We start from the raw sequence: 25,692 nt of genomic DNA, 5'->3' as shown, positions 1-25,692 counted from the left end.
ACAGCTGTGTTGTATTATTTCTGCTGCTCAGAACTTCTGGTGGCCAGTGCGTCATTGAATACCCCAGTGCAAAACATCAGTCCTCAGCTCTTTTCCACCTGGACAAGGTGCCAAATCAGCACTAAAGGCTGCACTGATGGGCTCTCATGGCTCCTTCTGCTCTGTTATTCTGCAGCTTGGGAGGTCACTCATTCAAGAGAGGAGACCAGGTGCAGTCCTGTCCTTGAACCACAAGGCTCAAACTCTTCTGCTTCGGGGAAATGCCCAGCTGAAGTCAAAGCTGTTGCAGCCATTCCATGCACGACAGCGTGATGCAGAGGAGGGGTTTGTGCTTCTTCCTCTTCCTGCAGCGTCTATAGCTTTACTTGTTTGTGTGTTTCTTGAACAAGGTGAGGTTTGAGCACTATTATTGAGTTGGTCCTAAACCCTTGGTGGTGGGATGAAGTGTCTGCACTGTGCTTCCCACCTGGAGACAGACAAATCCTCTTGGTAGTCTTTGGTTTGACTACAACACCAAGAAGTGTGACGAGAGCAAGACTTTAGGACAGGATCCCAGCCCGGCTCAGGGAGTGATTTTGAGTATCCTGGTTCCTGCATCTCTTCCCATGCCCTCGGTATAACTCTGGCACTTTTGAGTGTCCCGTCTGGTTCGTGACACAGGATTCACGGAGAGACTTCACTGTTCAGTGTTATTGCTGTATGTGAGCTGACTGCAGAGGGAGCTGCGAGCACAGAGAAGAGCTACACATGTCCACCAGATTCCCAGGCTGTGAATTTTTCTTACTATGTCTTGGAGAAACAAGGAAAGGCAGAACTTTAGTTTTGGTTTTAAAAATTTGTGCATCTCTTAACTAAAGATTTAGGCTTAAATTTCCTCTTTCAGAAGAACAAACCCATCCAAGACCTCTCAGATCATCTGAACTCAGCAGTTGTCCCACCTGATGAGAGACTCATGTCTTCACTCCTTCCCACCAGAGGTCAAGGGTACTTCAAAGCCTGGGGAAAAACCAAGCTTAGGCAAACTCCTGTCAGCTGTGTGCAAGGCCAGCTCAGCTGCACCCTTGCAATGCCAAGGATTCTGATCTCTTTCCCCCAGAAGACCCTGGGCAGAGCCAGATCTGGCTTCTTGGCTCCTTCTCAGCAAGGCTGCGCACTCATGGGTGCAGGACCATGGCCCTGGGAGTGTAAGGATCTACAGGCTCTTCCTCACAGGGTAATTGAGCAAGGACTGGTGTCCAAAGGATGCTTCATGTAAATGTGACCACCTGCATAAGGGATCTACCTGGTAAGTGCTTTCTTGTTCTGGTTCCCACACATCCCAGCCAGTAGAGGTTCTGCAGTCACAAGTTTCCAAAGCGCATTCCCCACCAGGTGAAGTTGAGCACCAGAAGTTCACTTCTTTCCAAAACTGGGCTTTTTTGGGAAAAAAAAACCACAACCACAACAACCATAAATATATTAGGGTTTCCTGGCAGAGTGCAGCTGATTTGGGCATTATCAGAGGGACCTGTGGCCACAGCAGGGCTGCAAGGTCTTATCAGCCTCAGTGATCCCAAAGTATCAAGCTATTTTAATCAGAAAGGGGATTTTACTTTGCTATCCTGTGAAAAGCCCCCATCTTTTCGTTTAAAACCCTCAACCCTTGTCCTGTAGCAACAGGCCCTTCTAAAAAGTCTGTCCCCTTTCCTTGGGTGAAGCTTTGATACCACTCACAAAGGCCAGGATGGAAAACATGTTGAGCATCAGCTTCCGAGTAGGCAAATTTATGTGCTTTTTGCCCTCTGTATAAGAAACTTACCCAAATACTGCATTACAAAATCATTTTATGCTAAAACGAAATAGTTGCACTGAGGTTGAACAGCTGATGTACTTCAAAGAAAACCTGACCTACAAAACCAGATTTGCTGCAATTATTTTAGGTAATCAAAGAAAAATGATCGCAAGAGATATGCTTTACTTCTTGATTACTTTTTTCTAGTCTCTCTCTTGATATACTTCTATTAATGTAAGGTGATTAATCATCTTAATGGAATTATAATTATCATAGATGAAATTAATATTATTTATATAAGATTCTATGCATGATTATGTTTTTAAGGTTTCTATCATCCTTTCTCCATGCAAAATAAAAACAGTGAATCAAGAGTTTCATGCAAGTTTCAGCATGAGCTCCCATGAGAAAGCATTAATACAGCTAATGACTACATGGATTTACTTTTTATATTTAAATTAGAGCAAAAGCATGTTTGGTGGCTGCATTGTATTATTTTTTGCGGTTCAGAAATTCTGTTGATAGGTGTGTGGTTGAATGACCAAGCTCCCAGGCTGAGCAAGCAACTGCTCCTCTTCCTCAGATAAATGATACCATACAAACCCAGGGAGTGTTTTATTGCTCATTGTATTTATTCCAAATAAGGAATCAACAGGAGACACTCCCAAGCAATGTTACAGTTACGTATTTAGTCACCTACCAGTGACACCCCCCCCTAATCTAATGGTATCAACACGAGTCTGAAATGTACGTCACATGCTGAGCATAGTTGCCCAGCAAAAGCACCAGCAGATGAGAGCTGCAAAAAAATGAGGTAAACCTGTCCAGTTGCTTCAAATGAAGCAACTTGTTTCTCTCCCAGCCCCTGTGCAAGCAAACAAGAGGTATTGACAAGGCCACAGGGACCTATGAGACTGTTGGTGGCAGTTTCACCAAATCACCAAGGCACCGGTGGGTTTAGGCACTTAAAAGGATTCCCGTGGTCCTACGGGGCATGAGCGAGGGAGGAGGAGCAGGACAAGATGACCAAGTGCCATAGGCATCTCTGCAGAGATGTGCTTTCAGAAAAGAGCCTGGATGTCCTGCTTGGTCAGAGACAGCTCCTGTCCCCCATGCAGCTGACATGGTGACGAGGGAAGATTTCAGGACAATCTAAAATGCCAGAAGAGTAAAAGTTGTTAAGTGTAATCACTGAGCTCTTTAAAATCACTCACAAAACGGTCCCAGATTCCTTAAAATCCTCTTAAAAGTGGGAGCTGGAGGTTTGTAGCTGGAAAGGTACCATAGTGTGGGGACAGGGCCAGGGCTTCCAGAAGAGCCCCGGCCAGTCTGCAGCGCAAACACCACAATGTTCACAATGCTGAAGCCACCAAAAGGTTTTTGAACACATCAGCCAAGGAGACAACACAGGAACCATTTGACATCTGTGCTTGAAGGTTAAAAGTGAGTCATTTTGAAGCCAACGACAAACTGCCCTGTGGCTAAAACCCTCTCACACCTCTTCTTTGGCCAACAGGTGAAAAACCTTGACAGGCTGGCCTTTACACAGCATTAACTTCACAAGTGCTTGTGGAATCTACAGTCCTCCAGTTCATGATGATTTGTCAACTTAAAATTCTGGTGGGTCAATCTACACCAGCTACTCAACATAAACTGTGGGATCCCTAGGGATTTCTTGGTACAAATTCCTCCCTAGGTGTCTCTTTTCTAGGTTAAATCTTGTAAACAAGTTGTTAGTAAGAAAGATCAAGCATGAATATGTATTTCACTTGCAGCCTTATTCAGTCAATTTTAAAAAGATGAAAGCTGAATATCCACACCGTGCCCTGGTGGAGACTTTGTGGGTGTCCTTCTCATCAGGAATTCACTCCTTTGCTCATCCAGCTCTAAAACCAGAATCCTCTTGGCATTCCAGGGAAGAAATGTGCATTTTAGACACAGAAATCCCTTCCCATGTTGGGAAAAATACCAGCTCCGGGTCACTTAAGACTATTGAGAAATTTGGGTTGTTCCTCTCCTCTTGGTAAAAGGGTTTCTCCACCAATCTTGGGACCTTTTTTCTCCTAGAAATGTGAATGATGGAGAAAAGAAGTTAAAAGTGTGGATAAGATGTCACCCAAACATTTCTTTAACAGAAGTTGCAGTAGGGCTAAGTTATCTGATTAAACATTGACAGACACTCTAGGAATCTCAGCATTCTGAATTCTTACAATTTCGGTCTGAAGCAAAGTCCCCAGGGTTAAATAAAACAGAATTTCAAGAACAGAAAGTGAGAAATTCCACTAAACCACCGCTCCTGGATGTACCAGACAAATGCAGAGCTGCCTGGTTTCACTTCATGAGGGCACCGAAGCCACACGTGGGACAAAAGTACTAAGAGAAGCAGCCGGAGTGCTGAGATGCTCACACCGCCAGCTCACACTCACCTTTAGCATCCCGTCTCGCTCCCACTTGAAGAGGCCACAGGTACTGAAAGATGAAGACAGTAGGTGAGGAACACTGCGGCGTGTTTGCTGCACGGTATGAGGGCATCCAAAACTACCCCCATGCTGCTTAGCACAAGAGCTAACGTTCCCATTTTAGGAGATGGGTGTGTGCCTCCCAACTAGTTCCCTATGAACGTGCAGCGCAAATGCTCCAGTCACTATTTCAGGTGACTCGTTTCTTACCTGCAGGGCTTTTTTGGGAGCCTGTCAAGGGAAATAGCTCGGTTTCCACAAGGACATTTGAAAAATCGCTTGATGGCATCATGCCAGTGGTAGTCGTGGTTGTCCTGCACACACGTCTCCAGGGGCTTGAAATAGGTGTAGTTACACTGTCAGAGAGGAGAAAGGGCTGTGAGCACTTCATCAGAATGTGAGACCCGTTCCATGGCTGAAGAGCCAGAGTCTGGGTCTTCTGCTATCCTGAGGAATCCACCAGTCTGAGATCATCACCCCAGGCTCTGTCACTGCCACACCGTGGCCCTGCTCCCCGCACCTCCCTGTGCAGCCCCAAAACAGACAGGAAAGAGGGAAAGTCCAGCAGGGACTGACACTCTGGGAACGGGAGGTAACTCCTTCCTTCCTCCCAGCACATTTGGGACAGTAACGGAGCTCCACTCTGCTTCCTGATGGCAAAGTTCCTGGACACACAGATATAAGAGGAATCCCACCCAGTGTTATGTTTTCAAGGCACCTGGCTTATTTTTGTCATGTAATATGGGGAACTGAGCGTCCTGGTACAAAGCAATGCAGGGAAGAAATTCATAAATATTTTCAGGACACCAACAGCCAAGGAACCTGCTGGCAAAAACATGGAGTCGAGGTGTTCAGCACAGCACTGAAGCTGCCTCGCCAGTGTTCTTGTGTCTCAGTCACTCAGAACACGAGCTGCTCTCAGCAATAGGCATAACAAACAGAACTGTCTCCATTTGAACCCTGCACTGGACTGTGGCCAAGAGACTGATGGGAATCGCAGGATGGTCCAGCATCATTTTGTACTAGACATGAGGAAGAAATTTTTTACAATGAGAGTGGTGAAACACTGTCCCAGGTTGTCCAGAGAGGTGGTGGATGAACCATCCCTGGAAACATCCCAGGCCAGGCTGGACGGGGCTCTGAGCAACTTGATCTGGGTGAAGATGTCCCTGCTCATGGCAGGGGTGGCACTGGATGAGCTTTAAAGGTCCCTTCCAACCCAAATGGTTCTATGATGCATATTTCACTGCACTGCTGTTACCCTTCACTCACCGTTTTACATGTCACAACTCGACATTTCAATTCTTTAATGCTCCTCATCTTGTCTTCCATTTCTTCTTTTTTCACCAGCGGCTGAAAGTATTGCTCCTGCAGTTCAGCCTCAACCTGTGAACACACACACAAAGGGTTGTGGGGAGGCAGAGATGGGAGAAACCACTCCATAAATGGCCTTAGGGCAAATTACTTTTAGGCCTCCTTGAAGCAGGCTGCACTCTGGGAGCCAGAGAAACACCAAATTATCTCTTTTTTAAAAAAAACCCCAACATATAGTGCATGTGCTGTGCTTCACCAACACTGAAAAGAGCCACCCTTGAGATGTATGAGTGGGAGGGTTTAACAGCAGCACGTGCTGCTGACATAAGCACATACCTACAGGGACAGTGCAGGGAGAGGTCAGGTGGGCGGATGTCACAAATGGAATTGTTCTTTGCCAAAATATTACTCCTCAGAAGACCTTAAAACAACTAGGACTTCATACCAATAGAATGCGTCCCAGACAAGAGCCCTGTGCCACCGGAGGTGCCGTGTGCCTGGGGACACACTCAGCAAAGACCCCAACAGGAAAAACTCAACCTCTCAGCCTTGCAGGGCAACTGCTGGCGTTACACAGGCTCCACAACTTACAGGAGTCCCAGATGAAGGTAGAAGCTGTTTTTACGTGGCCAAGATGTCAAGAAATGAGGGACAAAACAGCCACGTGGCTGGTTTGATTTTAAGGCAGAAGGATTTCTCTGATCATCCACTAACAAGGAAACTTCACTGTGTGCTCAGAGACCTCCGAGCCACGAAGAGGATGGAGTGGAGCATCTTCCTTAAGAGGAAAGGCTGAGGGAGCTGGGGCTCTTTAGCTTGGAGAAGAGGAGACTGAAGGGTGACCTCATTAATGTTTATAAATATATAAAGGGTGAGTGTCAGGAGGATGGAGCCAGGCTCTTCTCAGTGACACCAGTGACAGGACAAGGGGCAATGGGTGAAAACTGGAACACAGGAGGTTCCACTTAAACATGAGAAGAAACTGGAACAGGCTGCCCAGGGAGGTTGTGGAGTCTCCTACTCTGGAGACATTCAAACCCGCCTGGACCCCTTCCTGTGTAACCTCATCTGGGTGTTCCTGCTCCGGCAGGGGGACTGGACTGGATGAGCTTTCGAGGTCCCTTCCAATCCCTGACATTCTGTGATTCTGTGACCCGTCTCCTCAGGACCATGTGGTGCCTCTGACACATTTGGGTGCCTGCTGCTTGCTGAAATTATAAGGAGTCCAGCCAGCTCCCTAGTTCTGAGCCCTCAGTCACGGCTGGATTGAGGCCGTACCTCTTTCAGGACATCTGTGTGCTTGGACTTGGCCTTCAGGATTTTCTGGAACTCTTCTGACTCCAGATAGGCCAGCTGCTCACGCCGCTTCTTTTGGGCAGGCTCCAGTTCATCTGTACCTAAGGAGACAAAAAGGCTCAGTCCTACAGAAACAAAAGTTGTGATCTCTAAGCACAATCACTGCAGGAGACTTTGGAATTCTCAGGTCTCTCAGGTAGATGTCTTGGTCAAACAGCAGCCTTTCATAGCTCAGGAGAACGTGAAGCCAAGTTCAAACATGGTTTCAGAAAAAATAAAACCAGGCATTTTTTAAAATAATATTGCTTGCTTTCTCAAAGCACTGTACAAGGAATTTTCACACTGCTCCCAGGGGAGCAAGCAGTGTTGCCTCCATGACTGATGGAGACACTCTAAAGGGAATTAAGTGATTCACAGTATCATAGAATGTCAGGGATTGGAAGGGACCTCAAAAGATCATCCACTCTAACCCCCCTACCAGAGCAGGAACACCCAGATGAGGTTACACAGGAAGGTGTCCAGGCGGGTTTGAATGTCTGCAGAGAAGGAGACTCCACAACCCCCCTGGGCAGCCTGTTCCAGTGTCTGTCACCCTCACTGAGAAGTTTCTTCTCAAATTTAAATGGAACCTCCTGTGTTTCAGTTTAAACCCATTACCCCTTGTCCTCAGCCAAGAACACACAGTAAATCACCAGAAGACAAACTCAACTTCCCATGGAAAACTCAGCCACCTTCCCAGGTGGGACTAGTTCTGGGTTTTCCTTGGTTAAATCAGCCATTTTATTGCAGATGTCAAGTGCCAGAAGAAAGTGAACAGCGATGAGGGCAAGGAGCTATCAGAGATTACATCTCTCACTCTCCACAGGATTAGAGGTTGTTTAGCTTTGCAACAAACCCTCTGAGTTCTAACCAGACATAACTTGGCCTCTCTTTGGCACAGCAGTTAGGTCCTTAACCCATCAACTAGTGTTCCATTCAGCAGGAAATAAGCAGATTTTTTTCTGTTCCAGAAGCTAACGTTACATACCATTCACTGCTTCTGTACCTTGTGGCTGAGCAACATTTTTCTCAACTCTTTCAACAATTTCTAGGACATCATCAACATCAGCTCTTTTCCTCTTGACACCGTTTGGGTCAGTTTTAGCAAGAATCTGGCCTTTTGCTCGCAGTCGGTGTATCGCAGCCAGCTAGAAAACAGGGAAGAGCAGCGAATGTGTTGGCGACCAGTCAGGCTCCCACGTTCCTACTTCCAGAAGTAGCAGAGGGAGTTTGTCAAACAGAGAAGACAAGATCCCTTGTCCTGAGTGCTGAGGTGGCTGAAGAGAGGCCCAACAGAATTCCCAGCCATGCTGTACACTGTACATCTAGTTCACCACATCACCCAACCTCTCGTGACTTCCCAAACCACAAAAATCACTCCTCCAGGGGTGTTGCCAGGCTTCGTATCTCTGCAGCTGTGCTCTGACTGCTTCACAAATCAGTATGTTTTCCAGAGAAATCAAATTACTTCAGATTTCCACATAAATTTGGAATAATTTGGAACTAATAGAAAATTGCGTACAACCTTCCATACTCTCAGAATTCTAAGATCCCCTTCTTCCTTGCCGGAAGAGACAAGTTTCTTTGCCAAACATGTGAACAGATCTTTGCCAAGGCAAGATGCGGTGTGTTCTGGCTAGAAACCAAAATTATCCAAATTCATGGCACAACAGAGCTGAACTAGTTCAGTTCACTGTCGCCCACCTGGCAAATAGAACACCCACAATCCAGTGCACCAGCAACGCCAAAGAACAACCATGCACAGTTCAGCACTCCAGGGATTTTCAGCACAAAGACTCAAAGAGCTGTTACCTTTTTGGCTTCTGCCAAACTGTCAAGCTTTGGTCTTGGAGGTGGAGACCTGTCAAAGAAAAGGATATCTTCTCCTTCTGAGAAGCCTGTGCCCAGCCTGGGCCTTTGAGGAGTCGACATTTTGGCAGCTTTGGGAAACTCCACCCCAGGCACTGGGGAATGGAGCGATGATTGTTTGGAGGAGGATGGGAGAGCGGGGCTGCCGGCTCTACTTGTGTTCTGGAGAAACCTGGTAAGACAAAAATAATCCATTGAAATAGGGACACAAGTCAAAGAGACAGAAAGGTCTGAGCAACAGAAAGGCATGGCATACAGACTGATTTTTCACTAATTGGCCTTTTATTGCTAGAAAAACATGCAGCTCTTTAGGCATTTAAGAGAGTAAGACAAGGCTGGTAAGGAACTCACTGAGTCACTGAAATCAAGAGTGCTTTGAAGAAGTCACCAGAAGGAGTGAACAACCAATTGCTTTCAAAACTAAAACCAGACAAGCAACAAATGAAGCTGGGAAGGGGGAACTGAAAGCACTTGGAAAATGGGCTTCTTTTAAAGAACAGGCAGTTAAGCAGTGGGACTCCTTGTCACTGGAGTCACACAAAGGTTTAGGTTTACTCTGGTCACAATGGAGGTTGAACAGGTTCATGGGGAAAAAAATTCCTTCAGAGATACTGTAATTTGCCTTTAGCTTGCGAAGTCCCCAAGATACACGCTGTTGCAGGCTGGAAGAGTATTTGGGGGAAATATAACGATTGTGCCTTGTCTTATTATTCTCCTTCAGGTTCTGTTTTGGCTCCTGTTGAGACTTCTGAGGCTACTTGGCTACATAAATCTCAGTCTCACCCAGGGTGACTCTTACGAGGTTCTTCTTATGTTTGTTAAAAAGACAAAACGCTTGGCAAATCTTAAGGTTCAGAAGACCCTTGCAAGCTAGCAATGAACACAACCAGGAGTCCTAATCAGTCTCTTCCCATCATGCCTTCCAGGTACTGGGGTGTTTGGTTCTCCACTGAATATTGGGGTATTTCTATTTAAATTGAAGTTTTTATTAAAACAGCAAAGCTCCTCCCAAAGTTATGCTTAGGGCCACAATAACGGAACCCTTCCTGTGAAAGCCAGTATGTATTACCGCCTCTGAATCTCTTCAGATCGCTTTTTTCTGGCCTCCAGCAATTTCTGTTTCTGTTGCTTGAGCAGCGCTGAAGCAGAGACAGACTGGAAACTGGCCTCTTGCTTCTTTTCAACATCTGGGGAAAAAAAAAGGGAAAACAAAACCCAAATAAAATAAAAAGCTACTAATGTTTGCTCAGAAGGAGGTTAAGTCATTTCAGGAGTGAGTTTTTCTTCGGGAAAAAGGACAATACCTGCTTTGGTCCAGTGTTTGCAGAGGTTTCGTGCTCCAGAAGTTGGCTGTGCCAGCAGCTCCTTGAATTCCTCAGAACATTGCATGGGTCTCTTTGCTGCACCTGGAGCAGAAGAGGCAGAAATACAAGAGATTTGGAGCCAGGAAAAGAAGCGAGCATGGTTTTAGATATACAGAACAGTCTAGGTTGGGAGAGACCTGCACAGATCACCTGAGTGAGCACCCCCCAAAGCCAAGCCAAGTTCTGTCATATATTTGGTTACCCAAGGCCGTGTCCTCACAGAACACATCACAAGGATGTCTCTACACCTTCAGCAATTTCATCAATCAGTTCCCATCAGCCTTGGCTGCGTCCCACTGTTCCCATTTTTAGAATGGCTGAAATCCCTGAAGCCACCACATCTTATCCCTGGAGAATTAAGAGCAGCTAAAAGCCCGAGACAGGACACACACACGCTGTTGTCTGAAATGGAGGCAACTGAGGGAGTGGGAAGATGTCAAGAGGACATCTAAGTGGCATCTAGAGCACACAGTTTGAATAACCTACTGTCTGCTCTCCACTGAGCATAAAGAGGGAGTTTTATAGAAATTAAATGGAGGTGGAGAAGATCCCAAAGCCTATAGAAGGAACATGCTTTGAAGATCACAAAAGAAAAGCCCTAGAAACAGGCTGGGTACTCAGGAGGTCCCCTGCATTGCAGGCCTGACTGTTTTATACTCAGTATTCCTTGGAAGCTTCCGAGACTGACAGAAGTCATTTATTTTAATCAAATCAAATAAATCCTTTGGTTCCAAGTTCTTAAAATTTCCAGTTCCCATTAATCCGCCAAAGATCTTCTGTCACTGTCCAAAGACAGAACAGGAGACTTAATTCAGCAGCACTGATGAAAAAGACACATGGAGCTACACAGTTCCTCAGTTATATTTGCCTTAGAGCTGGAGTCTCAAGAGGGAAGAGGAGTTTTGATCAACTGAGAAAGCAGCCTGCATAGGGCTGTCTCTCTACAAAGCAATTGCCAGATTCATTCAGTGAGTATCAGGGTCCTGGGACACAGCTACATGTCAAGCTGGCAATATCTGGAGGGTAAAGTGACCACACGGGGAGTTAGGTACCAATTTTCTGCCTGGTTTCCTGGACTATTGCATCAACTCCTCTTACGACCAGATTGGAGAGTGTGGTTTGAATCTTCCTTTTCGGTGCTGCAGCTGCTGCACTAGAAAGAAGAAACAAAATCAGAACATCAGAGTTTTCCCATGCTTAGGGCAAGGACGGGAGCTCAAACGTTAGGCTGGTGCTTCAATGTAACTCCAAACACCCTAAAGGTCTCTCCTGTCATCTGTCTTTGGGAAGGATATGGATCTACACCTGAATTCTAGTATAATATTTAGGATCTCCCATTTCTCTCTGGGTTGAGATTTATGTTTCCTGTGCATTGAGAGAAAAGTAAATGTAGGTAATGGCTAAGATGTGCTCACAGTTAGACCCAGGGGTGGAGAGGAGACTGGAATTAGTTCAATTTCTTCAGAGTCACACCAGTCACCGAGGGCAGTGGGAAGGGAATAAAAACTGTGCAAGCACAGGGCCTGATCCAGCTGTGACTCAGGTCTTTCCACAGCTGGGATTTGGATGAACAAATCCCCACAGAAGGACCTGGGCCCTCCAAGCTTGTTATGACATGTACACTGATCCACTGATCTTGGTCACTTAACAATACACAGGGTGTACTACCATTTCTTCATTAACATGTATTGATACAGTATTATTTCAGTCAAGGAAGAGGAAATACAGAATACACCGAGTCTGGGATTAAATGCAATGAGCCATAACCAAATACAATAAGAGAACAGCACTGAAAGATACTCATCTCTGAGACTCGAATGCTTGGGATCTCATGATAAAGTTCATTTTATCTGCTGAAACACAGTGCTGCCTGGCTTCACAACACAGTGTTAATTCAGAGATAAAAACCACCCCTTTCCACATCTTAGCACTGACTGTTAAAATTTTCCTATCAAATAGCAGCTGTTACCCCAGGGGGCCAGGAGGATTACACCAAATGTGGGGCATTTATTCCTATGTAATGAATGTAGTTAAGTCATAAACTAAATAGACTAAATTAACTAACTAAATAGACCCCCTTAGAGACAGCTTTACGCTCACTTGTATATGGGAGGGAAATTCTGTTCAAAAGCAAGGAAAATAAGTGGTTTATCTTACACTGAGGCTGCATATGCTGCTGAAGAGACACCTCCATAGTAAAACCCATCCTGACACAGCCTCTCCTTCAAACTGGGATTTTTCCGACCAATTCTTTTGGGAATGTAGCCACCGGAGAAGGTGGACTGCAGATCTGCCCGCTTCGAGCTGAGCTTCTTGTACTGGGATTGCACATGATACTGACAATATTCACAGTCGTTCTGAAAAGAAATGGGAGAAGCCTGTTGCAGAACACCAGCGATTACAGTTTACTTCATTCCCCTTATCCACATGTATCCTTCTATAGCTAAACTAAAGTAATATCTCTGTTGTAGTACTCCGGCGTTTGACCAACTCAGCAAACACTCCAACAATGGAAAACAAAACTAAAATTGGCAATACTAATCACTGTAAAAAAACCCCTGTGCGTCAAGGACTCCCTCCACTCCAGGAGTTTTAAGGCCATTCCTCAGCTGAAATAAATTGAAGTCCCAGGTCCTCTTGTCCAGATTCTGTATTCCTGACTCCGAACTGCACGCAATTTTACTACTAGTATGAACACAAAGGAAAACTAATACTAGAGTAATATTTGATGCACTCAGTTCAAATTAATTCATGAGGTTTCAGAGTCAATTTGAGGGAGTTTGGAACTGAAAACGCTGAGCCTGCCAGTCAGAGACAGCAGTGCCATAAATGCACTCAGGGTATTCTTCAACTTCTTACCAAAACAAACCCCCATTCTCATTGATACTAATCTGTCTCAGATTTGCATAACTGCAATTATCTCACAATCAGACTTTTTTGTTAATTAAACAAAGCCAGTTCCTTCATGAGGTTCTTCTGCTGGACAGCCATCCAGGTGGCACTGGGACATGTCACTGGCATGGAGAGCCCTGTGCACAGCCACCTCCTGAGCCTTGTTCTGCTACAGGTACCTTCTCTATTTGTCTTCTTCCCACTCCACACACTTTTAGTTCTTCATTCCTTCATTTTCACTCCTCCTTTTAAGTGCCACCCTACTAACACTAACCCTTCTGACTTGGACAGGGCTCCTTTCAGGTATCATAACACAAGTCCTTTAAGCTAGTACAAGTCAGTGCTGCCTCTGGAAAAAAAGAATCCCAGCACCTTTTACCTGACACTGGAAATGAGAGGCATAAATATTCTGCCAGCTTGTGGGCACATTGGGCCACAGAACTCATTGGGTTAAAACCGTCCCCAAAATACACCATTCCCAAGAAAAATCTCTTGTTGCTTCATCTTGGATGAGTTCTCCAGTACAGTGTGGAAGCTTGCAGCAGCACAAAGGGGAGCTAAAGGGTATGGAGATGGTGACAGTGATGGGTCATAGACCATCTCCTTCCACTAGCTTTGCATTTACTCCTACAGTGCTGTCACAGAAGCAGCTCCTCTGGGTTTCATTTTGCACCTTCACCACCTACTTTAATCAATTACAAGTTAAGATCCAGAAAGAAGTCCAAGAGTCGGAGCATCAGTATAAAATCAGCAGCCAGATTTTTACCAGCAGCTTAAGGATGTCCTGACTACTGGGATACAGACCAGGTTCACAATCTGCGCACAGGGATCACCGTTCTTCTTCCTGGCTTTGCAGGTGCCCATGTCCAGAGCTTCACCCATAAGGAGGATCTTCTGGGGATGGTCAACAGACAAACACACCTACAAAGAAATCAGAAAATGCCTTCAGGAGGACTGGATGGACTTCTCTCCAGATGTCACTGTTTTGGCTCTGGTCCAGTTTGGTACCTCTGGTATTAACAATGTAGTTTTAAAATGCAGGCCTAGGTTAAGAAATCCGCATGCTCTGTTGAGACTGAGAAAAGTCTCTGTTATAAAGAAAAAAAAGTCAATTTCTTTCCCACAAAGAGATGAAGGACATTGGATTTCTACGCTCAGAGCCTCAAGAAACCAAGGACCACCAAAAGCAGCTCCAGCTGTGCTCTAAATGATGGTCCTGTACAACTGTGTGGCTCTGACGCCACCATGGCAAACACCTTCAGCAGGGGATGGGAAGAGGAGGAGATGGACAAGAGCTCTCGGTCCAAGCAAAACTGACGCCTGTGATACAATAAGTGTCATCTTCACACCACCCAAAGATACTGGGACTTGTATCTGTAGGTAAGAAACACTTGGAGAAGTTTTAATATAGATCTAACTGTAGACATTTAGCTAAGAAGAATTATTCTGAACAGTTAAAGACAGCCCTTACATTGAATCTGGTATGCCCTTCTACTCACAGACAGGACTTTCTACGGCTTGTTCATGTTAATTTAAGCAATTATATAGCTTAATAGACAATTAATGAGACTCCTGATTTTTCCATTTGGAGAATTTAAAATGCAAAACACTTCATCACCAGCTACTAGGTCAAAATTCCCCTTGACAGAAGTCAGTAAAAACGGTTTCCATTCCAGTGCAATAAAAAAAGATATTAAACATTGATAAATAAATCAAATATTGCTTCTTCTCAGTCACGATGTTGGAACCACAAAACATTTTGCAATCACATCTCATGCTTAAATTAGAAGCGAGAAATGAGCTTCCCCACCATTTTCAGCTTTGAGAGACCTCTTGGCTGAAATAGGCACTGCACTGAAGTAGCTCAATAAACTCAAATGAAAATACACTCCCCACACCTACAGAAGAGATGATTGAGACCGAGAGCAGATTAAACACTTGAATAAACTCTGGTTTTAGATGCTTAATATGACTTCTTGAAGTTCAGTCTTCCAGAAGGCCAGGAGCAAATACTACAAATACATATCTGAATGCAATTCAAACCATTCAGGCAAACTGCTGGAATTTCAGCCTTAACACATGTTATAAAGCTAAATCTCAAGAAGATCTGAAAGAGTTTCAGCTACAGGTTTTTATTTGCAGCTGATGGGCAAGTGAAAAATCCTCTCACCTCATCTGAGCCTTCTTTAGGTTTCATAGGATTGGCGTTGAGAAGCCCGATGACCGTGCCTTGGTCTGTCTTCCAGTGCTCTTTGTGGACATCACCGAACAGGAAGAGCGAGACGCACTGATTGAGATCCCGCAGGTCGTTCAGCCGCCAGATGCTGAAGGTTCTGCCCTGGAACAGACATTCGCTTTCCTTTCAGCAGTCAGCAAGAGACACTGAGTGCATCCTCTCCAGCTGTTGCTTTTAAAGAGTTAGTCTTACTTCTCCCCCTGCGTTTTCCTGATTTAGAAAAGCACAATTTGTAACCTCAGCAGAGGTCAGATATGATATCTCCAGCCATGCCACACAGCTGGTTATGGGATTCTTAATGACAAACCAACAAAGTAATACCACCAATCTTCCTGACATTAAAGCTGGACAGCACTTTTGCTTGCTGAACAAGAAAGTCATAGAATAGTTTAGATTGGAAAAGACCTTTAAGGTCATCAAGTCCAACTGTTAACTCAACACTGCCAAGCCCACCACTAAACCGTGTCCCTATACGCCCCATCTACACATCATTTAAATACCTCCACGGATGGTGACTCAGAATTTCTTACAATAGTGTCTGACACAATTGCACTAAATAAACTAGAGTCTTATCCTGAAAACTAAAAGCAGCATTACTGCATGAAACCAGATGAGCAAAGACCTTTAATACAGTAGCTTTTCATTAACTACGTGGAGTTGACTGATTAACTTAAAAACCTAATTAGTTTTTCAAGAAAGACAACCAGCATTTTGCTGGGACTAAGTAAGCGATACAATGAAGTTATTTACATTATTTGCGCTCTGAGGAGTGACCTTCTTCACGATGACTCCAAATGTCACCCAGTCTATTTCCTCCAGATTTTCTGCAGCAAGTTTGCTTTTGAGCTGGGACAGTCGGATGAGCTTCCGGTTTGCCATTTTCCTCTCCATTTCAGCTGATGAAACCCGGGGTTTTCTACATCAAGTGATGGCATGTAAAAGAACAAATCCATTGGCATAAATTCACAGAGAGAAACAAAACCATCCAGCATTCTCCTAGGGAGACTATGTCTTGCTGTGAAATATCTCTGTGAACCCTGAGTTCACTTGAAACTAAGCCTCCCAGTTCAGGACAATGTACAAATATCAGAAAGTTACTAATCATGCTGTTTTTTGTCCAAAAAGCTGCACTGCAGCTTAGCCCCAAGCCTTCGTTAACTCTGCTCATTTGAGGAAGGACTGAGTATCATGACTGTCTGAGCAAGGTTTGGAAGCCCAGCATGATTTCTGGTGAGGAAAGACACCGTGAGTATTCAGAGACCTCTTGTGGCCACCTCGAGTATGGGGATGGCAAGTGGCTCCCAAAAGTTCTCAGCGTGGAGCAAAATCTGTTCAACAGAAGCATACTTGGGTTCTGCACGTGCCGGCTGCTTCCCTCCTCCACCGCTAAGGACATCCAGGGGAGGCAGCACTAATGAAGTGATAGCTTTTTTTGGTTAGAAAAGAGCAAAGGTGAAAATAGAAAACATGGTACTAAGACAAAAGTCTATGTTACCTATTTACTGATCAACCAGCCACTGCTGTGGCTTTGTGTGCTGTCTCTAATGACAACTGACTAATCGGACATGGTTAAACGAAGTATACCCTGTTTCACCAAAAATAAAACCTGTCCTGAAAATAAGCCCTAGCATGATTTGTCAGGATTTTTGAGGATACCTGAAATACAAGCCCTACTCCAAAAATAAGCCCTAGTAAGAGTTCATAACAAAGTCAACTTAAATAGTGTCTAGGCAGCTATACATGTAAAAACGTAAGCATCTTTTGGAGCAAAACTTTTATAAGACCCTGTCTTATTTTTGGGAAAACAGGGTATTATAATTACCCCTGTCTTTCTGTAGCACTTGTGGTACTTCATGAAGCACCTGAGCAGTGACTGCCCCTGTGCTGGTAGGTTATTCAGGCTCCTGGCCCTGCTACGCTGATTAATTAATTGCCAATAGAATGAAGGAGGACAGATGTAACAGAATGTGATGACATGACTGTATTTGAATAAATGTTGATTTTTTAATTCAAGAATAAATGTAGATTATTGTTCATCACGTTCCCTGAAAATAAGCCCTAGTGTGTCTTTTGGAGCAAAAGTTAATATAAGACCCTGTCTTATTTTCAGGGAAACAGGGTATACATCGAATCAGAAATCCAGTCCCCCGTACAGCACTTGTGTGACCAGCATGACAGGATGTTGGACTGATGGGGTTTTCTCTCCCATTAGGGGAGAACTGACATCCCCAGAGCCCAGTGCTGGGCTGCTGACCTTAATCTCAGTCCCGAGAAGGTTTCCACAGACACGGGCTGGGGTGCTGCACTGGAGCATGCAGACACGTGAGGAGTCTTCTCTTTGGGCACCTTACTGGGTGTGTTCCCTGCGGCAGACTTGAGAGGCTGGAATGCCAGACTGAGGACTTTCTGTGGAAGAGGAGTCTTGTTCTCTTTAGAAGGAAAAAAGAAAGAAAATAAAACTTGATACATGCTTAAGAAAAGGATGTAAAACTGTCTTATTTGTACTGAACTGGTCTCCCAGTCAGCTGGGAACTGACAGCCCCAGATCAGTCGCATGTAACTCAGGCAATAAGTTCTGCCTGGTGAGGAGCTTCCCAGAGCAGCTCTCACTTTACAGAGATGCTAAACTGTAGAATACACAGATGCAAGCTGGACTGCTGTCAGTGACGGGGTTAACAGCACAGACCGCAGATCCACTGCAAAGAATACAACAATTAACTCTCTAATAAGCTCTGTGACCAGACTGCTACTGGTGCGCAGACTTGTGTAAAGCTATCCTGGATGTGTCTGCACTGCTGCTGGGAACTAGATCAGCATTTGTCAAAAGCCCAGGGTGTTTGGGCGAAAGGCAGAGTGAGAACAGTACCTGCTGAGGATGCTTTTGATTTCTGGACTCCTCGTCTGGCTGGTGGTAAAGGATTGCCCAGCTGGGCCGAGAAACATGGTGACTCTTGCAGCTTCTGAACTTTTCTTTCCTTTAAGGGTGGACAGGGAGATTTACCTGGCCAAGAACACAAATATTTATGAGATCTCAGGATTTGGACACAAACATTAAGAACTAGTCCAAACTAAGTAATTTTTTTGAATGACAAGCCTAGGTCAGGGTCCCACATAGACACTCTTCAGCTAAGTTGCCATCATCTGACATGCAACAGCTGGAAAAGCCTCTATGATTCTTCCTCATGAGGATGTAAAACTCTGGATGTTACTGAAACCACAAAGCTGGGGTTAGCAGCTGGGGAAAGTAGGAACATCCCCTTACTTTTTAATTTTATTACTACATCCAGTGTGTTACAGCAACAAACAAAGCTGTATTTTCTGGGTGTACCAACATCTGTCAGTAAGAAGGGACATTTCCAGCAGAAGACGCTGGAGCACTTCAGCCAGGAAAGCTGCCCCGTGTAGATCAACCCACAATGCAAGTACCAAAACTGCGGCTTGCTGATTTAGTCTGTAGCTGCAGGTAACAGCCTGTGTGGGAATTCACCAGACCACTGTTCCTACTTGCTACTCAGTACCCACTTCAGGATTATTTGAGTCTTGCCTATAAATTGCATGTTGGTAGGCCAACAAATCATAAATCCATTTAATTAGGCTCATTACCAGGGCTTTTCTTCTCAGTGCCTGAACTGGATTGCTGCCCAATTGCAGTCTTTTGCAACTGCTCCTGTAATATCTTCATCTGTTCTTGCAGCTTTCTCAGCTCAGCTAGGAAAGAGATGAGAAGGATAATAATGAAGACAGCGGGAAACCATGGCAAACAGGGATTTAGGAGATCCCTGCAAGTCTGGCAGTTTTACTACATGACTGGAACTTAGAAAACAAAGGCTAGAGCCATGATACAGATTCACTTGATTCCACACAGCTCACAGTGAAGGGACATTTTTCCACACAGCCTGGAGCTGACTTGTCTCATATAAATATTTTACTTGACTGTGGCACGTTCTTTGCCATGTTGCATATGTCTTTCCTACAGAACATAAGACAATTTAAATGGCTTGTAAGCACTCCTTAGCATAAAGAAATACTTCTGATATAATCAAGTATGTGGCCTGGACACAGGAAAGCTTAGTGACCAACTCTGCTTCCACACTGACAAGTACAGCAGAACCTCCTGATAGTAAATCCTGAGGAGGAAGCATTTGTTGTGCTGATCAAAGACGCCAGGACAACAGCCCTGAAGACTGTAGCAACATCAGTCTTCATCAGACAAGGCGCAGGTACACAGGCAACCTTCCCTGTCCTGCTCACCTGAGCTAGTTTAGTCTCCCTGATTTGGTTTATTTCAGTCCTTTGTCTTCTTTTGAGAAGATAGGTTTGGTAAGTTTGGCCACTGAGCACTGAAAACTGGACTTAGAAACTTTGACAAGGAATTTCTATATTCCCTCTCTGGGCACCATCCTGAAGTGAGAATCAACAGGCCCTGCCTTCTGCCCATTATTAATCTATAGACAAGATACGTATGATAAAACAGATAAAAGATGCTGTTGCAGAAACCTTGCAGCTCTTGGTTGGTCTTCTCTTTTGTCTGACTGGGAGTTGAAGTGTGGGCAGTTTCTTCTGCCTCCTCCTCTTCCAGCAGGTCATCCACATCTCCAAATAGCGCAGCCAGGTTCTCCTTCTGCTCATCGATCATACTGTCTTCGGTATCAACCTCCTCGGTGTAGGACACATCGTCTTCTGCATCAAAGAGCTCATCGTATTCATCTGGTTCTCCCCCCTCATTCTCTGGGGCATCTTCCTCCTCAGGATTCCCCTCCTCAGTTGCCTCACTTTCTTCCAGGAGGGAAGCCAACAGATCCAAGTCATCATCAGCTAAGGCAAAAATTAAACTCAGCATTATTTCTGTTCGGTTACAAGAAAGCTGTCAAGCAATAAAATATCCAAGATACTCTAATTACAAGCTAATGACAACTGAAACTAGATCAGAGCAGCAAGTGGCATTTAAAAAAAAATAAATTAATTTAGCTTTGGCTAAAGGAAGATAGAGCAGCTTCCTGATGTGTGGTTGGATGGAAACGTGGCTGCAGACACTCTCAGCTTGTGATCCAGGCTGACAGTCAGCAGAAAACTTGCAGGCTACTTAGCAGTGGCTTTTCCCCCTATGCATGTTTGCACTATAGCTGCTGTTACAAAGAAAAGCCTGGTGACCTGTAAAGGTGCAGCCAGGAGCTCTACAGAGACACCCATGTGGCTTTTGCCAGTGGAAGGTGAAGAAGAAGATGCAAGGCAGGCAAGAAAGCATGTTCTCAGGTATGGTTTGTTCAAGGAAGAGAACAGAGAACAAAGAAATATGGACAAAAGGGACAAATAATAGAAAAAGAAAATCACGTACAGAGAGAGGAATGGGACAGACAGAGCAGAACTGAAATTCAGAACAAACCAAGAAATGTATTTAGCCTTTGTTGCTGAAGAAAACCAGGGAAGGGACAGAGCAGCCTCACAGAAAGGTGACAGGAGTGAAGGCAAAATGCAAACCTCAAGTGGTTCTGCAACATAATTTCTTTTGCTAAAAAGTTTACCAAGTTTTCTGAACACTTGAACTTATTAGCAACATATTGATCAGAAGACAACTTTCTTACTGAAAGTAAAAGAATACTTTCCCCCTTACCTTCCATGATTTCACCAGAATCTCTTCAAGTGCCCCTCAAGCAATAATATTCTCTGTTATGGGGAGAACAACAGTGGTATTGTTAAATAGATATAGCTCAACTAGAAACATATTGCGTTCAGGCTCCTTATTTGACAATTTGCAAACCACCACCTTGTCTTTGTTTACAGCCACAGATAAGGACTCCACTAAATTTAAAACCCTCATGTACAATTTCTACCTTCAAAGTCTGACTTATGCTGAACTCACTGTAGTGTAAGGGCTCTACTTTTGGATAAAAGCCCACAAGAGATGCAGATTTTATGAAATGCCTACCATGATCTCACAGTAACAACCATTTCCACTTCACCACTCCTGCATCATAATAATAATTAGCATTTAACTAAAGCAAATCTTCCACAAAGGATTCAGCCTACACTTGAAAATGTGAGCAGAGCTAAACCCTGCCACCTTCTTCCAATAGGGTTTTATTCTTTAAAGCGTATATTTTACTTTTCTCACAGCTCCTCCATTTCATGGACACATATCCATGGAAAATAATCAGCACAGGCGGACATAAATGGCCAAGGAAAGACTGGGTAAGGAGAAGGGAAATCCACTATGGACTGGTTACTCACAAACCCAAAGTGTAACTTTGTGCTTACACGTCTTCCTGCAGAGAATTTTGTTTTGCCCATAAACTCCATTTTTAATAGTTCTCTCTTTTGCTCCAAAATATTAATTTTCAGCAAAGAACAAAAGAGAATTTGAGCGCATACAGGAGAAGGCCAGGGACCCCACACAGCCCCACAGGGACCCCACACAGGGATTCAGGTTCAGAAAACACAGATGCAAATTATCTTTTTCGGCAAAAGGTTGAATAAACTGCTAATAGTGCTTTGAGAGAGGTGTGGTTTGCAGACCCAAGCTTCTGAGTGATTAGGACTGTTTATTCTTCCCATCGCAGATCTTCCCACTCTCATCAGATGCTTTCTACGCTATGAATTCTGGGGCTCCAGTCAACATAGCTTGTGGGTTCATCTTCATTTACATCAGCATCAGCTTGGTACACCTCTTGGTCTTCTTAGGGCAAGGAAATGAAGCCAGATTTTGCCCTGGTACGTGAAATACATCTGCTGTGCCTGCAGTTCAGCTGTAGTTGGGGTAAGCGGGTCCAAACCCAGATCTGTAGGCTCAGGGCCAAGCTTCATGGCAGCACAGGCAAACTGCACCTGGCATGGGAAGGGGGTCCCCTACTGCATGTGCCCCCTCTTACCCTAAAACCTTCCTCACCACCAGAGCAGGAGGCTGCTAATACAGGAGCAGGAGGCTGCTAATACATGCCTGTGCCTCACGTCTTCTAGCATGGGTGGACAGGCAGAGGCCCCCTTGGGGCTGGTGTACCTGGGTCCCAGGCCTGGGCCCCGCGGTGCCCCCGGCCCACCGGGATCGCCCCCCCTGTCCCTCTCCCCACAGCTCCCAAAGCCCAGAAGAGCTCGGCTGTACCGTGCCCGCCGCCTCCCCTCTCCTCACGGACCCAACAGCCGCGGGATCCCCATCCCCGCTCTCAGGAGATCCCCGGAATCCACACACACCCCCCCCCCACCCCGCCTTAGAATCCTCCTTCCTCTCGGCTCCCCGTCCCCGCTCGGCTTTCTCCCCCACCCAGGGGAACCCCGACCTCCTCCAGGGCTCCCCCGTGGATCTCCGATCCCTCACCCCAGCCCCCGCCCGCCGAAGACCGCTGTGGGGGCTGCCGGCCCTCCAGTCCCCCGGCCGTTCCCTCACACAGACCCGCTCACCGCTGGCCGCGCGCTGCCCGGCACCCGCCAAAACTTCAATCCGGCACCGCCTCCTCCCGCGCATGCGCGGCCGCCACTCCGGGGGTGCGCGCCCCGCGCCATCGTTAGTCCTGGCAGCAGAGGGCGCCGCCCGGCGCCATCTTGGTTGAGGGAGGGCGAGCTGTGGCTGCTGGGGTTGGGGCCAAGGGAGGGAGCGGCGACAATACGGGGTGAGCTGCTGTGCTGAGTGACGTCACGGGTGTGGGGATGATGACGTCATGCCGGTGTTACATGCCTCAGAGGGGCTGCAGGCAGTGTCCCCACAGCCCTGGGTGGCTGTGGGTGTGACTGGCCGTGTCTGGTCAGTGTCCTCAGGGGTGGTTAAAGTCAGCGTCACACTCCGCTGAATAACCTAAAGGAGTTGTGTTAAGCGAGCAAATTCAAACTCAGGTATTAGAATCAAAGAATCATCGTGGTTGGAAGAGACCACCAAGATCAAGTCCAGCTGTTAGCACTGGCACTAAACCATGTCCCTAAGAACCTCCCCTCCAGGGGCAGTGACTCCAGCACTGCCCTGGGCAGCCTGTTCCAATTCCTAACAACCCTTCCCATGAATAACTTTTTCCTAATATCCAATCTAAACCTCCCCTGGTGCCATTTGAGGCCATTTCCCCTCATCCTATCACTTGTTACTTGGGAGAAGAGACCAACCCCGTCCACGCTCCAAGCTCCTTTCAGGCAGTTCAGAGATCAGAAGGTCTCCCCTCAGCTCCTGTTCTCCAGCTGAACCCCCCAGGTCCCTCAGCCGCTCCCATCACACTTGTGCTCCAGCCCCTTCCCCAGCTCCATTCCCTTCCCTGAACTCGGTCCAACACCTCAAGGGCTTGTAGCAAGGGGACTGTCCTGTGTACTTGACAGGATTTTGCGGTCCGGTTCAGTATTTCTTCAGTACAAGCAGCGATGATTCTGTGAAAAATATTTCTGAATACGTACCAGCTTATTGCTCTACTCATTTCCCCATTGCATCAATTATATGCTGTGTTAGGGCCTTTCTCTTTCTGAAGCCTCTTAAAATCATTAATTTGGACTTGATGGATGCATAAGTAATTCCTCTGTTGGCGTTTCACATTGATTTTCCGTATTTTCATTAAGGTTAATGCTCCTGAGATGAAATCAGCTCTATTACCATTCTATTAGCTTGATTTTGGCCTAGTAGCATTTCCATCAGATTTTGATCGCTGCGGAATCCATAACTATCACAAAGCTCCTGTAATAAAATTGGATTCAGGGAAAAAAAGCCCATAAATCCTGTTGTCTCAAGGAACCACCTAAAAGCTGGTAAGAGATTGTGTCTGCTGGGAGTACCTGTAATTGATGAAGAAGGTTGCAGCCAAGCCCAGGAACACCTCTTCACAACAGATGTCAGTCGCTCTCGCAGTACCTGAAGCTACAGATGAAACTGGGTGAGAAGATGAGTTACAGGTAACAAAAAAAGTAGAATCCAGAGTCTACGAGGGAGAATTAGAACAACGGTGACAACCAGCAAAATGAAAGCGACTCCTCACTTTAATTATAAAGGCAAAAAAGGGATTGTTGCTCCTCGTATCAGTAGCTGAGAGTTCACTGACAGCACGACGTGCAAGAATATTCTCTTTGGCCCAGGAAACATCTGCAGGTATTTTTTTTGTGTGTATTTTAAGAATATTCATCTGCTTCAAGTGAAACATAAATCTTATGCTATTGAGGCCTGTTTTTTAATTAATCAGCTCTATAATAGTTTCTGTTTGAGGTTTGAAGCAAAATACTGAGTGACTAAACTTTTTATTTCTAATTCCACTATTGATCTGCTCAGTGTGTTTTCTCCTCGTGACTTGGATCCTCATCCAAAGGACAATTTAGAGGAGCACTTATTTATGGACATAGGCTGACAGGAGAATTGTCACATCCAAATACAAGATATCTGCTATAACTATGCCCATCTAGTTGTGGCATCCTACATCCCTTTGATTAGATTAATGCTGAAAAATGAGTATCTTGACCTGACTGCGCAAAGTAGCAGTTTATAGTGACTGTGGCACCACCTAATGAAACTGGATACGTTAAGTCAATCACTCTGACACACTAATTCTTTAGGAAGCTTATGGTCCACACAGTCCTTCAGGGGGTTTTTAGGTGACCCACTCCACAAAAGACATTTCCCTCACCTTTTCCCTTCTGCTCATTTTTTTCTACATTAGGAACATGCAGTTGCCTAAAATCCAGAGACACAAATTCCTGCTCACTTAATTCTGAACAACTTTTTAACTGACAGGTCCCTCAGATAAGCACACCCCATGGTTAGAGTAACGTTTTGGGATCAGGGCACCCTTTTTTGCTAAAACCACTACAAATGGACAAACAAAAACTCATTACAATTGGATTTTGTTATAGTTTTGCCCTTTACATAAATCTACTCTAGCACACGTGCTTTAGTTATAAATGTAGTTTCTCTTCCATTTTATCTTCAAGAGGTCCGAGTATTTCTATACATTACACTGACTATATATGAAGGAGGTTTTGGGCTTCCTAACTCTGGTCACCCAACACCTTAGAGACCAGCACGCTGTAACATGAAATCAGGAGACCTTCATACTTATTATAATGTGAACTTCGAAGTGGAAGGATGAGCCAAGAAGCACTAAAGTGATACTAAAATGTTGAACTTCCGCATCCAGGTTGAGTGATCATTCCACCCTGCTCACACTTCTGGCAATCGGGATGAAGCAGACTGGGCACAAACGAACCTTTCTGGTGGTCCTCGGGGAGCCCGACAGACCGACCGCAGAACAAGACGGCACAGATTTAACTACTGGATTCTATTGAGTCCTGGCATATTTGCTTCCAGAAAGTCAGTTTTGAACAGTGAAGGAAAAAAATAAGACTCTTTCCTCACACCAAGGTTGGCAGAACTGTCCAAAACTACTTGGAGGTTTCATTGCAACTCGGCAGAGCCAAAGCAACCAACATTTTATTGTCTTCAGCAGGAAGACGACGCTGTAAGGAGACACCATTTTGGCTGAAGGTTTTCATGCACCTCTTCAT

The 25,692-nt window shown here is 45.3% G+C and overlaps 1 protein-coding gene across 1 annotated transcript; it reads right to left on the bottom strand.

The window, feature by feature from the left end:
• Positions 1-3,750: 3,750 nt before the first annotated feature.
• On the bottom strand, positions 3,751-20,858 carry MCM10 (minichromosome maintenance 10 replication initiation factor; the record flags this gene model as incomplete). The annotated part of the gene is made up of 19 exons (XM_080361300.1): positions 3,751-3,834; positions 4,198-4,240; positions 4,441-4,586; positions 5,503-5,616; positions 6,823-6,941; positions 7,868-8,027; positions 8,692-8,920; positions 9,818-9,935; positions 10,053-10,154; positions 11,165-11,265; positions 12,270-12,469; positions 13,809-13,925; positions 15,175-15,342; positions 15,991-16,156; positions 17,495-17,669; positions 18,107-18,241; positions 18,844-18,948; positions 19,738-20,055; positions 20,852-20,858. 19 exons carry the CDS (start codon positions 20,856-20,858, stop codon positions 3,751-3,753), a joined length of 2,607 nt encoding a protein of 868 aa, XP_080217426.1.
• Between the last annotated feature and the right edge of the window lie 4,834 nt (positions 20,859-25,692).

The sequence above is a fragment of the Nesoenas mayeri genome (genome assembly GCF_963082525.1).
Source record: "Nesoenas mayeri genome assembly, chromosome: 1".
Lineage (NCBI taxonomy): Eukaryota > Metazoa > Chordata > Aves > Columbiformes > Columbidae > Nesoenas > Nesoenas mayeri.
This window is presented reverse-complemented; position numbering and strand designations above follow the sequence as displayed.